The 12,550-nt window shown below is 55.2% G+C and overlaps 1 protein-coding gene across 2 annotated transcripts; it reads right to left on the minus strand.

Annotated features, from left to right (window-relative positions):
• Positions 1–9: 9 nt before the first annotated feature.
• Positions 10–5,378, minus strand: LOC105494921 (polo like kinase 3). 2 transcript variants are annotated; one of them, XM_011763951.3, is made up of 16 exons: positions 5,274–5,378; positions 4,704–4,871; positions 4,430–4,537; positions 4,225–4,341; positions 3,942–4,071; positions 3,765–3,852; positions 2,841–2,936; positions 2,543–2,741; positions 2,302–2,428; positions 2,002–2,093; positions 1,671–1,764; positions 1,449–1,532; positions 1,180–1,342; positions 902–1,031; positions 623–736; positions 10–513 (listed from the first exon to the last, which is right to left on the minus strand). In XM_011763951.3, the coding sequence occupies exons 1-16, from the start codon at positions 5,319–5,321 to the stop codon at positions 322–324; spliced, it is 1,950 nt and encodes a 649-aa protein (XP_011762253.2). In that variant the 5' UTR covers positions 5,322–5,378; the 3' UTR covers positions 10–321. The 2 variants fall into 2 exon arrangements, with proteins under 2 accessions (XP_011762253.2, XP_011762254.2); XM_011763952.3 differs by lacking the exon at positions 5,274–5,378 and having other exon boundaries at positions 4,704–5,012.
• Between the last annotated feature and the right edge of the window lie 7,172 nt (positions 5,379–12,550).

Below are 12,550 nucleotides of genomic sequence, written 5' to 3' on the forward strand. Positions count from 1 at the left end.
GGAGTCCAATTCTGCAAAATTGTTTATTATCCTAGGAGGAGGCCCCCCTGGGGCTCGCATCCCAATAAATAAGTGTCTGACAATAAATAAAAGTGGTCCATAAATAACGCCCCCTAGCTGGGAGCTAAGGCTCAGGCTTATCTTGGAGAGGGGGTAGGAGCCAGCGAAGACAAGCCGCCCCCAACTCCAGTAAAGCTGGTCCCTGATTCCCTGGGGGATTCGGCCCAAAGCCCCCAGTGAGGCACCAAAGGAATGGGGAGGGCCACAAAGGCAAGGGCCAGAGCCTTACAGGCACAGGCCTCAGGCCTCAGGGCTTGGGTCCTAGGCTGGGCTGCGGTCCCGGAGCAGGCGCAGAGCATAGCGGAGTCGCTGCCGCAGGTCTGGAGAGCAGCCCAGCTGCCGAAGGTGGGAAGCGAGGTAAGTACAAGCACTACGATTTCGGGCTACAAAAGTCACAAGGAGGGGCTCCCAGCCACTGAGAATCAGCTTGGTGTGATCCCCGTAGAAGTTCACCTGCACACAGGAGCAAGACAGTGGTCAGGACCTAGGCTCCAGACCCAGCTTCCTCCCCAGCACCCTGGGCCTCCCAGACCTTCCCCGAAACTCCTGGATAGGCTCTTACCTGGACAGTGCCATCACTAAACAGCATGAGGAGAGCCTGGTCCGTCTTGACCCACTGCAGCAGCAAGGGTGGAGCAGGTACCTCTACCTCTTCCACACTGGGCAGATCTCCACCCTGGGAGCAGGATCGGAGCAGGTCACTGATCCAGCGTGAGACAGCCCCCTCCCCATTAGTGTATGTCTTATCCTCTAGCTTGGAGCACTCCCACCACCACCAAGGGGGAATCAGAGAGCTCAGGATGGGTTCGTTTTCAATGTACCACAGCCCCAGCCCTCACACCTTCATGAGGTGCTGCTCCATGTAGGAGGTGAAGTACCGCAGGATACTCAGCTGAGGCTGCAGGGCCCGGGGCACAGCACCCACGGAGAAGGAGAAGTGCTTTGTGCTGGTGGGGTTGTAGTGCACAGTCCTAGAATGGGGAGGCAGAGGTCAGAGGGAGCCCTACACCGATGCCCCTCCCCTGAGAAACCCAGACCCCTGAGCCCAGGAGCACGCAGGAGGGTGCGGCCCTGCTGGGTTAGTGGCCTGAATACAAGGCACCCCATAACAGCACTTACTTTCTGTTGGCTGACAGGGCCATATGTGTGCCATCGTTGAAGAGCACAGCCACACGGCGGCTGGACAGTTGATACCCAAAGCCGAACTTATTGGAGTAGTCAACCCACTTGCTGACCCACACCAGAGGCTCTGGCTGGGCCAGCGGGGCCGGGTTCTGTTCCGCTGTCATGGGAACGGAGGGAGTCAGGACCTGCTCCTGGCTGCCAGGAGCAGAACTCCCAGCCACAGAACTCCCACGACAGCAGCATGTACCAGACCCCAGCCTTACCTGGGGGCATGAAGGCCACACAGTTTCTCAGCGCACAGAGGGCTGACTCCACTACTGTGGCCACAGTCAGACCTTCTTCAAATCCTGAAGGAGACAGGGCACGGAGATTTAGGAATTAGCACCCCAGGACCCAGGCCAGGCCCCTCTGCCCACTCCTTCCCTCTGGTCCCTGATCTCAGCTCCAGCAACCTCTGGCACCTCTCATCCTCCCTGGCTCCTCACCATCTCCACTGCTTGCCAGTGTCCCACGGGGTGAGCTGTCCTCAGGTGCTGTCTCTACCAGGCTGACAGGGGCTGGGCCAGAAGCTGCTGGAGCCTGGAGGGTTGGGCAGGGAAAGGGAGTGAGACAGGCCCCAAAATCCAAACCCTTGAGTCCATGGCCCGGCCCTGCCCTGCCTCCCAGGGCACCCCAGGTCAGCCCTGCCAGGCTGGTGACACACAGCCAATTAGGCCACCACGAGGTTGGATGCTTCAGCAGCCTTTTATCCTGGGCTTCCCTCAGCTGCTAGGGTGGGGGTGAGTCAGGGGAACAGTGTCCACGTGAGCACCTCACCTCTGGCCTGGCATCCTGATGGCCAACCGACGTGCGCATGAGGCCGCTTACCAAACAGGAGACCTCGTCCCTCTCCTGGGCATGATTCTTACCTGGAGGTGAAGGATGATACCATCCTCAGTATCCTGCCCAGCCCCTCCACTTCCCACAGGGATGACACAGAGACTGGCCTCCCCAAGTGCCTGTACTGCACATGCTCTCCCCAGGAGTTACCAGGCACCCACACTCACACACCCGAGACGAATGGGACAAGCTGCTCTGCTGCTCTGCCCCCTCAACCCACTGACACCCCAGACTCACTCTTGTTCTTCTTTCTGCCAAAGAGGCTCTTGGTAACTTTGGCAAACAGACTCCTAGCCGGGTTGGGGGGTGTCAGGTCTGGGACTGTCACGCAGCTGCTGATAGGGAGTCGATCGGGGGTGTAGCCCTAGGGAGGGGAGCCGTGTGAACAGAGAAGAGGGGCTCCAGGGGCCCTGTCACCTGCACTCTTTCAATCCCTGGGAATACGCAGATGGACTTAGAGGTCTGGGGAGCCACAGACCTTGGTAAAGAAGTCATGGCGCAAGATCTGGTCAATAGAGGGGCGGTCTCGGGGTGAGGCCCGAAGGATGGCAGCCAGGAGCTGCCGAGCAGGCAGTGAGAGGCTGGCAGGCAGCGTGTAGTGAACCTGCTTGATGCAGCGGTACGTCTCCTTCAGGTCAGCTGTCTCAAAGGGAGGGCTCCCGCAGAGCAGCGTGTACCTATAGGGCAGGGCCAAGGGGTCAGGAGTAAAGTGGAGGGGATACCCCACCCACACACCCACCACCTGTCTGCTGCCGAACCTGGACCCTGCGACTCACATGACACAGCCCAGTGACCACACATCCGCCTCGGGCCCATGGCCCTGTCTCAGTAGCACTTCTGGAGCCACATAGTTGGGGGTGCCACAGATGGTCCTGAAAGAGGGTGGGGAGAAGGAGAAAAGGCTGAGACCCAGCCCAGCAGCCCCCCACCCCTTCCCCCACTGTGAGTCCAAACAAAGCAGCTGCCTGTCACCAAAGGCCAGAGAACTCCTGCTTGTCCTGGGACAATGGATGCCAGGGATGGCAGCTGAGTCCCCGCCCACCCGCCTGGCCCAGCTGCTCAGCTGCTCTTCATGACAGGGGGAGGGCCTGACCCCCAGCCCAGTCCCCTCCTCCAGGGTCAACACAGAGAGTCCACAGCTGATCCCTTCCCCCTTCCTCACTCCTGTCTCTCAGACAGTCATCAGGCTGTCACCTCCCATGGTTTGTGCCACACACACACCAACACCAGCTGTCACAACCCCCATAAACACTTATCTGCCACATATGCTGTCTGTGTCACACACACAAAGTACGATGGCCACAGCAGGGTCTTCTTACATCCAGTGTCATATCCTACCATTCCCACACTCTCAGTCTGTCTCTCACACACAAACACACACACACGCTGCCTGTAACCTTCCCCTATCCACACGAAGGGTAAGTCATATGCCTCCAAGAATCTGTACACCCCTATCTGTCTCAGGGACTCAGGGTCACCTACCCTATCTGTGTCACACACCTATAGGATTCTACCCCTCTCCACTGGTCCCGGTAACACAGGCTGCCACCTCCACCTTCATACATGCATAAACAGCCCCTCATCCCTTCCCATTTATCTCATGCACACATCAAGCAGTCACCTTGCCTCCCACATACATATGCACTGTCTGTCACGCATGTCATCTGTATCACACACAGGCTCCTTTCTTCAAAACTCACTTCTTCCTCTGCTCTGGAGGCTCCAACCGGGCTGCCAGCCCAAAATCCCCCACCTTCAGTTCCATGTTCTCAGTGATGAAAAAATTTCCTAGATGGGGAAAGAGAGGTGTGTCAGACTCTTTCCTTCCTTCCTCCCTCCCTCCCCAACCTCCCATCCTCCAGGCTCAGGAGTCTCACCCAACTTGAGGTCCCGGTGCAAGATGCCGCGCTGGTGCAAGTACTTGAGGCCGGAAAGGATCTGCCGCAGGTAGTAGCGCACTTCTGGCTCCAACAGGGTGTGCCGGGCCTTCCAGATGTGGGCCAGGGACTGCAAAGAGCCACTGCCTCAGCCCCTGGTGAGCCCTCCCTCCCCCTTCCCCTCCATCTGTGCTCCCAGAGGAAGAAACAAGGCCCGAGCTTTGGGTCTTAAGACTCTCTTCTCTCCTTCACCCTCATCCCTGCGGGTATCACCATCTTTCACCTTTCGACTGCAGAGCTCCAGGAAAATGTAGATGTTGTCAGCGTCCTCAAAGTGGTGCGAAAAACGCACGATGTGGCGGTGCTGCAGGTCTCGGTGCAGCTCAATCTCATTTAGGATCTGCGATGAGGGCGCAGGGTCGTCATCCTTCCATGGTTCCCATGCCACCGTCCCCACCCCACCCCTCGCCCGCTGAGCCTGGACCTACCTTCTCGCGCTGATGCGGCTTGGCGACGCGGCTCTGCGGGATGACTTTGACAGCGTAGGCGCTGCCAGTCTCTGTGTCAGTGGCCTCGTAGCAGCGGGCGAAGCCCCCCTGTGAAGAGGGGGCGTCAGGCTGGGTGTTCCAGGGGGGCCGACTCTGGCCCGCGGGCGTCTCCGCGTTGGGGGTCAAGTGGCCACGCCCGGCTTGGTGCCAGAAATGAGGCCGGCCGAGACCCCCACCTCCACCATCACCACCCCGCGGACGTCCCCCGGCCCACCTTGCCCAACAAGCGGCCTTTGAAGTAGGTGCGGCCACTGCGCGGGTCCGTGATGAGGCGCCCGTGGTCTGACGTCGGTAGCCCGGCCAGCATCTCCAGCTCAGGTCCGGGCAAGGCACTCGGAGGCGGCCCGGGCCCGGCCGGGGGAGCGGGCTCGGCGGCCGCACGCTGGAAGGGGCGCGGGGACAGGAAACCAGTGGCGGGCTCCATGCGGGCGGCGCGTCGCAGCGCGGGCCCGGCTTCTTCTCGGTTCCGCCCGGCCCCGGCCGCGCGTGGCGCTGCCTGTATTTGCTACGCTGCGCTCGCGCCCGGGGGAGCCCAGCGTTTTTATCAATGAACGCCTGCCCCCTCCCCGGCGTCTCGTCACCAAGAGTCCCGCCCCCTTCCTGGCAGCGAGTCGCGGAGAGGCCCCTCCCATGCCCGGCCTTACATCACCCAGAAGCTCCTCCCCCACCCAACGCACTGCCAGGCCCCGCCTCCTGGCTGCGCCCCGGGGCGCAGCCCGGCAGCTAGTCACCATGCAGGTGCGACCAGGCCGCCGGGGCCAGCTGATCCCTGTCCGCTTCTCACCCCTCCTTGGCCACTGCGAGTCCCACTCATGGGGGCCTCTTTCCCCATCCTTCGGGGCGCGTGCTGAAGTCCGAGTGGGGCCCGGGCATCTGGGGGCGTCCCCCAGCGTTCCAGCCAGCAGCTGAGAGGCAGGGGCGGCGCTCGCTTTTCCCCAGGCGTGTCACCCGACACTCCCCTTTCAGTGTGCCGGACCGCGTGTGTCCCTCGCCCTCGCCCGGGGCCCGGCCCAGTGCTGCCCTCTTTAGGGCCTGGAAGGAAGGCACAGTCTCGCGCCTGGCTTGCCTGGCCTGAGGGCTGCCTTGCCAGGTTTAGGAGTCAAGCAGAGACTGGACCCTTTTACCATGCTCCAGGCCACATCTTCCGCTACCCACTTCTACACTCTTGAGGGGCAGATTTCGGGTTCCTGCGGGGTCCCCAATTCCCTTCCTCTGAAAATACCCGCGGGCCTGGGTCAGCAGCCAGAAGGCCAGAAAGTGAATGGGAAATGGATTTTCTTTTTTCTTTTTTTTTTTTTTTTTGAGACGGAGTCTCACTGTGTCGCCCAGGTTGGAGTGCAGTGGCGCAATCTCCGCTCACTGCAAGCTCTGCCGCCTCCCAGGTTCACACCATTCTCCTGGCTCAGCCACCCTAGAAGCTGGGACTACAGGGTGCCCGCCACCACGCCCGGCTAATTTTTTTGTATTTTTAGTATAGTAGAGACGGGGTTTCATCGTGTTTGCCAGGATGATCTCGATCTCCTGACCTCGTGATCCGCCCGCCTCGGCCTCCCAAAGTGCTGGGATTACAGGTGTGAGCCACCGCGCCCGGCCCTTTTTTTTTTTTTTTTTTTTTTTTTTTTTTTTTTTTTGAGACAGAGTTTCGCTCTTGTTGCCCAGGCTGGAGTGCAATGGCGCGATCTTGACTCACCCCAAACTCTGCCTTCCAAGTTCAAGCGATTCTCCTGCCTCAGCCTCCCAAGCAGCTGGGATTACAGGCGTGCGCCATCACACCCGGCTAATTTTGTATTTTTTTTTTTTAAGTAGAGATAGGGTTTCTCCACGTTGGTCAGACTGATCTGGAACTCCCAGCCTCAGGTGATCTGCCCACTTCAGCCTCCCAAAGTGTTGGGATTACAGGCGTGAGCCACCGCGCCTGGCCGGGAATTGGATTTTCTCAAATGCTAGACACCGGCAATTGGGCAGCTAGTCTCTGGACCATGTGGACCCCTAGACCCCTGCGCAATGCCCGAGACAGAGGCCCAAGACCACAGGTCTCCTAGCCTTGTCTCTCACCTCTCTGCCCACCCTCTGCACCAGCCAATCAATTACCATGCCATTCCTCAAAAGATTTATTGAGAGCATCTGCTAAGTGCTGGACACTATCTCAAATAAAACTAATCAAGCTTGCAGCCCTCATTTAGTTTACATTCTGCTTGATGGAAACAGACAATAGGCAAGCAGATAAAGAAGGTGATTGCAGGCTGTGAAAAGTGCTATGGAGGAAGAATAAACAGAAGAGCAAACGAAGAGCCTACTTTAGAAAGAGTAGCCAGGAAAGTCAACAAATATTTGCTGAGTACCTGATTCCTGTCAATTTTATCTCCCAGATAGCTCTGATATCTATCCCCTTGGCTCTATCTTCCCCTCACACCCTGGCCTGGGCCACAGTCTCTCTTGTCAGGATGATTGCCACAGCTCCTTGCTGCTCTCCTGGCCTTTGGTCTCATGTCCATTTCATCCCCCTCCATATGCTGTTAGAGGGATCCCACCCAATCCCTCATCAGACCCATGAGAGCCAACTTCTCCAACCTTGTCCTTCATGACCACTGAAGGGAGACCCAGGACAGCCTCAGATGTGGAGAAACACTAGTAGCCAAAATGACTGAGGGCGAGTGGGGGATAGGGATGGGCAGGAAGACCCTAAGTGTCTGCTCAAGTGTCTGGTCTTTATCCTTACAGGTCAGCAATCTTCCAGGGGGAGATGGTGGTGGGGCTAGAAAGGACAAATCCCCAGGGTAAATGGATCTGAGGCATTTAGAGAGTCAAAGGGCATATTCAATTTTGCAATGTTATTTATTTTGTTTTGTTTTGTTTGTTTTTTGAGACGGAGTCTTGCTCTGTTGCCCAGGCTGGAGTACAGTGACGCAATCTCTGCTCACTGCAACCTCTGCCTCTCGGGTTCCCTCCGCCTCTCAGGTTCAAGGGATTCTCCTGCCCCAGCCTCCAGAGTAGCCTGGATTACAGGCTCATGCCACCATGTCCAGCTAATTTTTGTATTTTTTAGTAGAGACAGGGTTTCACCATATTGGCCAGGCTGGTCTTGAACTCCTGACCTTGTGATCCATCCACCTCGGCCCTCCCAAAGTGCTGGGATTACAGGTGTGAGCCACTCTGCCTGGCCCAAAATTCAAATATATATATATATATATATATATATTTTTTTTTTTTTTTTTTTTTGAGACAGAGTCTCAAAAAAGCGATTCAAGAATTGCTTGAACCCAGGAGAGGGAGGTCGCAGTAAGCTGAGATCGCAACACTACATTCCAGTCTGGCAACAGAGGGAGACTCTGTCTAAAATAATAATAATAATAATAATAATAAAAAATAAATTCGGGGGCCGTGCAGTGGTGGCTCATGCCTGTAATCCCAGCACTTTGGGAGGCTGAGACAGGCAGATCACTTGAGTACAGGAGTTTGAGACCAGCCTGGGAAACACAGTAAAACCCCGTTCTCTACTTAAAAAAAAAAGAAATACAAAAATTGGGCCAGTCACAGTGGCTCACACCTGTAATCCCAGCACTTTGGGAGGCAGGCAGATCACCTGAGGCCAGGAGTTCGAAACCAGCCTGACCAACATGGTGAAACCCTATCTCTACTAATAATACAAAAATTAGCCTGGTGTGGTGGCACCCACCTATAATCCCAGCTACTCAGGAGGCTGAGGCAGGAGAATCGCTTGAACCTGGAAGGTGGAGGTTGTAGTGAGCCAATATCGTGCCATTGCCCTCCAGCTTGGGTGACAAAGTGAGACTCTATCTCAAAAAAAAAAAAAAAAAAGTTAGCCAGGCATGGCGGCAGGCGCCTGTAATCCCAGCTACTCTGGAGGCTGAGGCAGGAGAATCGCTTGAACCTGGAAGGTGGAGGTTGTAGTGAGCCAATATCGTGCCATTGCCCTCCAGCTTGGGTGACAAAGTGAGACTCTATCTCAAAAAAAAAAAAAAAAAAAGTTAGCCAGGCATGGCGGCAGGCGCCTGTAATCCCAGCTACTCTGGAGGCTGAGGCAGGAGAATCGCTTGAACCCAGGAGGCAGCATGCCACTGCACTCCAGCCTGAGTGTGACAGAGTGAGACTCCGTCTTAAAAAAAAAAATACAAAATTTATCGGGGCCTAGTGGCTCACGCCTGTAGTCCCAGTTACTCGGGAGGCTGAGGCATAAGACTCACTTGAACCCAGGAGATGGAGGTTGCATTGAGCTGAGATCACACCACTGCACGCCAGCCTGGGTGACAGATGGAGATTCTGTCTCCAAAACAAAACAAAAATTAGCTGGGGTATGGTGGTGCACACCTGTAATCCCAGCGACTTGGGAGGCTGAGGTGGGAGAATCCCTTGAGCCCTGGAGGTCTAGGCTACAGTGAGTCATGATCATGCTGCTACACTCCAGCCTGGGCAACAGAGAGCTTGTCTCAAATATATATATAGGGCTGGGTGCGGTGGCTCATGCCTGTAATCCCAGTACTGGGAGGCTGAGGTGGGCGGATCACCTGAGGTCAGGAATTCGAGACCAGCCTGGCCAACGTGGTGAAACCCTGTCTCTACTAAAATACAAAAATTAGCCAGGCATGATGGCAGGTGCCTGTAATCCCAGCTACTCGGGAGGCTGAGACAGGAGAATTGCTTGGACTCGGGAGACGGTGGTTGCAGTGAGCCGAGATCGCGCCACTGCACTCCAGCCTGGGTGGCTGAGCGAGACTCTGTCTCAAAAAAAAAAAAAAAAAGAAAAAGAAAAAGAAAAAAATATATATATATATAAATGAATTTTGGAAGGGGGCACAGTTCTGCCCATAACGGCCTCTTAATTATATCACCAAGTCTAGCAAGATCTAACACACTCTGTTTTTTTTGTTTTTTGACACAAGGTTTCACTCTGAGGCCCAGGCTGGAGTGCAGTGGTGTAATCCTGGCTCCCTGAAGCCTCCACCTCCCTGGCTCAGGCAATCCTCCCAACTCAGCCTCCCAAGTAGCTGGGACTACAGCTGGTGCATGCCACCACACCCAGCTAATTTTTTTTTTTTTTTTTTAAACAGAGTCTCGCTCTGTCACCCAGGCTGGAGTGCAGTGATGCAGTGACAGGATGGCAGGTCACTGCAACCTCCGCCTCCTGGGTTCAAGCAATTCTCCTGCTTCAGCCCCCCAAGTAGCTGGGATTACAGGCATGCACCACCACACCCAGCTAACTTTTTTTTTTTTTTTTTTTTTTAGACAGAGTCTCACACTGTTGCCCAGGCTGGAGTGCAGTGACACAATCTCAGCTCACTGCAACCTCCACCTCCCGGGTTCAAGAGATTCTTGTGCCTCAGCCTCCCGAGTGGCTGGGGTTACAGGCCCCCGCCACCACGCCTGGCTAATTTTTGTATTTTTAGTAGAGATGGAGTTTCACCATGTTGGTCAGGCTGGTCTTGAACTACTGACCTCAAGTGATCCGCCTGCCTAGGCTTCCCAATGTGCTGGGATTACAGACATGAGCCACTGCGCCAGGCCACTTGTCCATTTTTTCAACAAACGTTTTCTTGAGCAGCCTCTATGTGTCAGGTCCTGTGCTGCACCCTGGAGTGACCTGTAGGTAGGACAACAACACTGGACTGTAATTAGTGCTATAGTGGTGAAGACAGACAGGGTATGGGGGTGGCCTATGAGATCCCAGAGGTGGGATCACACCCAGTTTGGGGAATGTACGTAGGCTGAAATTTCTAAGTTGAAACCTGAGAGCTGAGGAGGAGTTAGCCAGGAACAGGATGGACAGGAGGAGAAAGTATGCTCCTTGAGGCCTGGAGTGAGAGCTATTGGTCCTTGGAAAAACTGAAAGTTTAGAGTAGCTGGAGGAAAGGGGGAAGGGTGACTGGAACAGTCCAGGGGCCAGACCTCCAAAGGCTTTGCAATGTGTGTGGAGGAGTGAAGGTCTACTTGCTCCTCCTCCAATTTGCCAAGTTCCCAAGCTGCCCTAAGTTTTGAACCTGGTGAGTTCAGGTGAAGTCTGACAATATAGCCAGGCAGTGGGTCTGGGAAGTGGGAAGGAGGGGGCTAGGACAGGCTCCTTGGGAGAGAAAGCTGATTTGCCCTCGTGGCCTGGTTCCCTAGAGCCTCCTCCCCAAAGCTGAGGAGCTCCTGCCAAGCACATATGTGCTGAGCCTAAGACTGGGTTCCCTTCTCCTCCCAGGCTGGGGTTTAAGGTTGAGCTCAGGCTGTCTGATCCATGGCCATGTTACCTCTCTAACCTCTGCCACACAGGACCCTGGCAGGGGCCACCACTCAGGCACAAAATGAAATCCCATCTGGCCTTTCTTGCTGTTGTCTTGTGGCTCCCTCAATGGGCTGGGTGGGCCTACACCCGGGCTGGGGCTGTGAGCTTATTCTCTTGTCTTCTTGTTCTCTCTGTCTTTTGTCGTTGTTTGTTTAGATGGAGTCTCACTCTGTCACCCAGGCTGGAGTGCAGGCGGTGCAATCACAGCTCACTGCAGCCTCGACCTCCTGGCTCAAGCGATCCTCCCACCTCAGCCTCCAAGTAGCTGGGACTAGAGGCATGCACCACCACACCCGGCTAATTTTTTGTATTTTTGTAGAGACAGGGTTTTGCCATGTTGTCCAGGCTGGTCTCGAATTCCTGGACTCAAGTGATCCCGCCTTGGCCTCCCAAAGTGCTGGGATTACAGGCATGAGCCACCATGCTTGGGCCAGAATCTCTTGAGTGTCATGTCACAGAGGCCAACGGAGTAGGGTCAAGAATGAGAGATGCAAGGTAAGGTTAGGACTTGGGAAGGGCTATTGACTTCAGCAATAAGGAGATGGCAGGTGTCCTTGGTGGGTGCAGAGGTAGAAGGGATAAAGGCAACCTGAAATAAGAGATGTGCTGATAGCCACAGTAGCACTTCCCACTTACCTGGTGCTATTGTGAGCACTTTATACTATTAACTCACCTGATATTCACAACCACTCCATGCGATAGGCATCATCATCCGCATGTCCCCATGGGGAAATTTTTTTTTTTTTTTTTGAGATGGAGTCTTGCTCTGTTGGCCAGGCTGGAGTGCAATGGTATGATCAGGGCTCACTGTAACCTCCACCTCCTAGATTCAAGTGATTCTCTCACCTCAACCTTCTGAGTAGCTGGGATTACTGGCACCTGCCACCAAGCCCAGCTAATTTTTGTATTTTTAGTAGTGACAGGATTTTGCCATGTTTGTCAGGCTGGTCTCACTCCTGACCTCAAGTGATCCACCTGCCTTGGCCTCCCAAAGTGCTGGGATTACAGGCATGAGCTACCACACCCAGCCTCTCATGGGGAATTTAAAAGGTTCATTGGCTTTCTCAAGGTCACAAAGCTTGGTGACTTTGGTGGCCACGGTGAAGCATGGACTTGGGAACCTGGGCAGTGTGGCTCCAGAATCCATTTCACTGCCAAGCTATACAACCAGCTCTCAGTTGTGAGGAGGGGACAGGGGAATGGGTGGGCAGGACCAATAGGGAGGGAGAGGCAGAGCTGGAGGATAAGGAAAGGTGGGGCAGGTGATTTATGGGCTGAGTGGTTCCCTCTCCTGCACCATAAACAAAGGGACTGGTCAGCAGCAGAGAAGGGAGATAAGGTGATTCAGGAGGTAGGGACTGGGTGGGCCTGGGGACCGCCCTCTTCCTCTGGCAGAGGCTTCAGGTCATGTACTTTTATCCTGGGCTCTGTGGGAAAATCACAGACCACAGGGCTGGGAACAAGCAGAGGTGTGAGGGCCACAGGTGCGGGTGGGGTACAGGACTGAAATGCAGCCAGCTGGTCTTCCTGGGGTAGAGCTGTCAGGGAGACACAGCCTGAGCTCTTGCACTCCCAGGACCTGGCTTTCCAAGTCCTAGAACATCTTTAAGTGGTAAGCAGCCCAGATGCTCTAGGAAAGCCACAGATCACAGCATGGGAATGAACTGCCTGGCCATGATGCCTGAGGCCCAGGAGTTGGTATCTCACCCTCCCCAGGTCAGGTCCTAGACACACACACATTCTCTCTCTCTCTCTCTCTCTGTCCTGTTCTTTCCTTA

Source organism: Macaca nemestrina, chromosome 1 (assembly GCF_043159975.1).
Source record: "Macaca nemestrina isolate mMacNem1 chromosome 1, mMacNem.hap1, whole genome shotgun sequence".
NCBI lineage: Eukaryota > Metazoa > Chordata > Mammalia > Primates > Cercopithecidae > Macaca > Macaca nemestrina.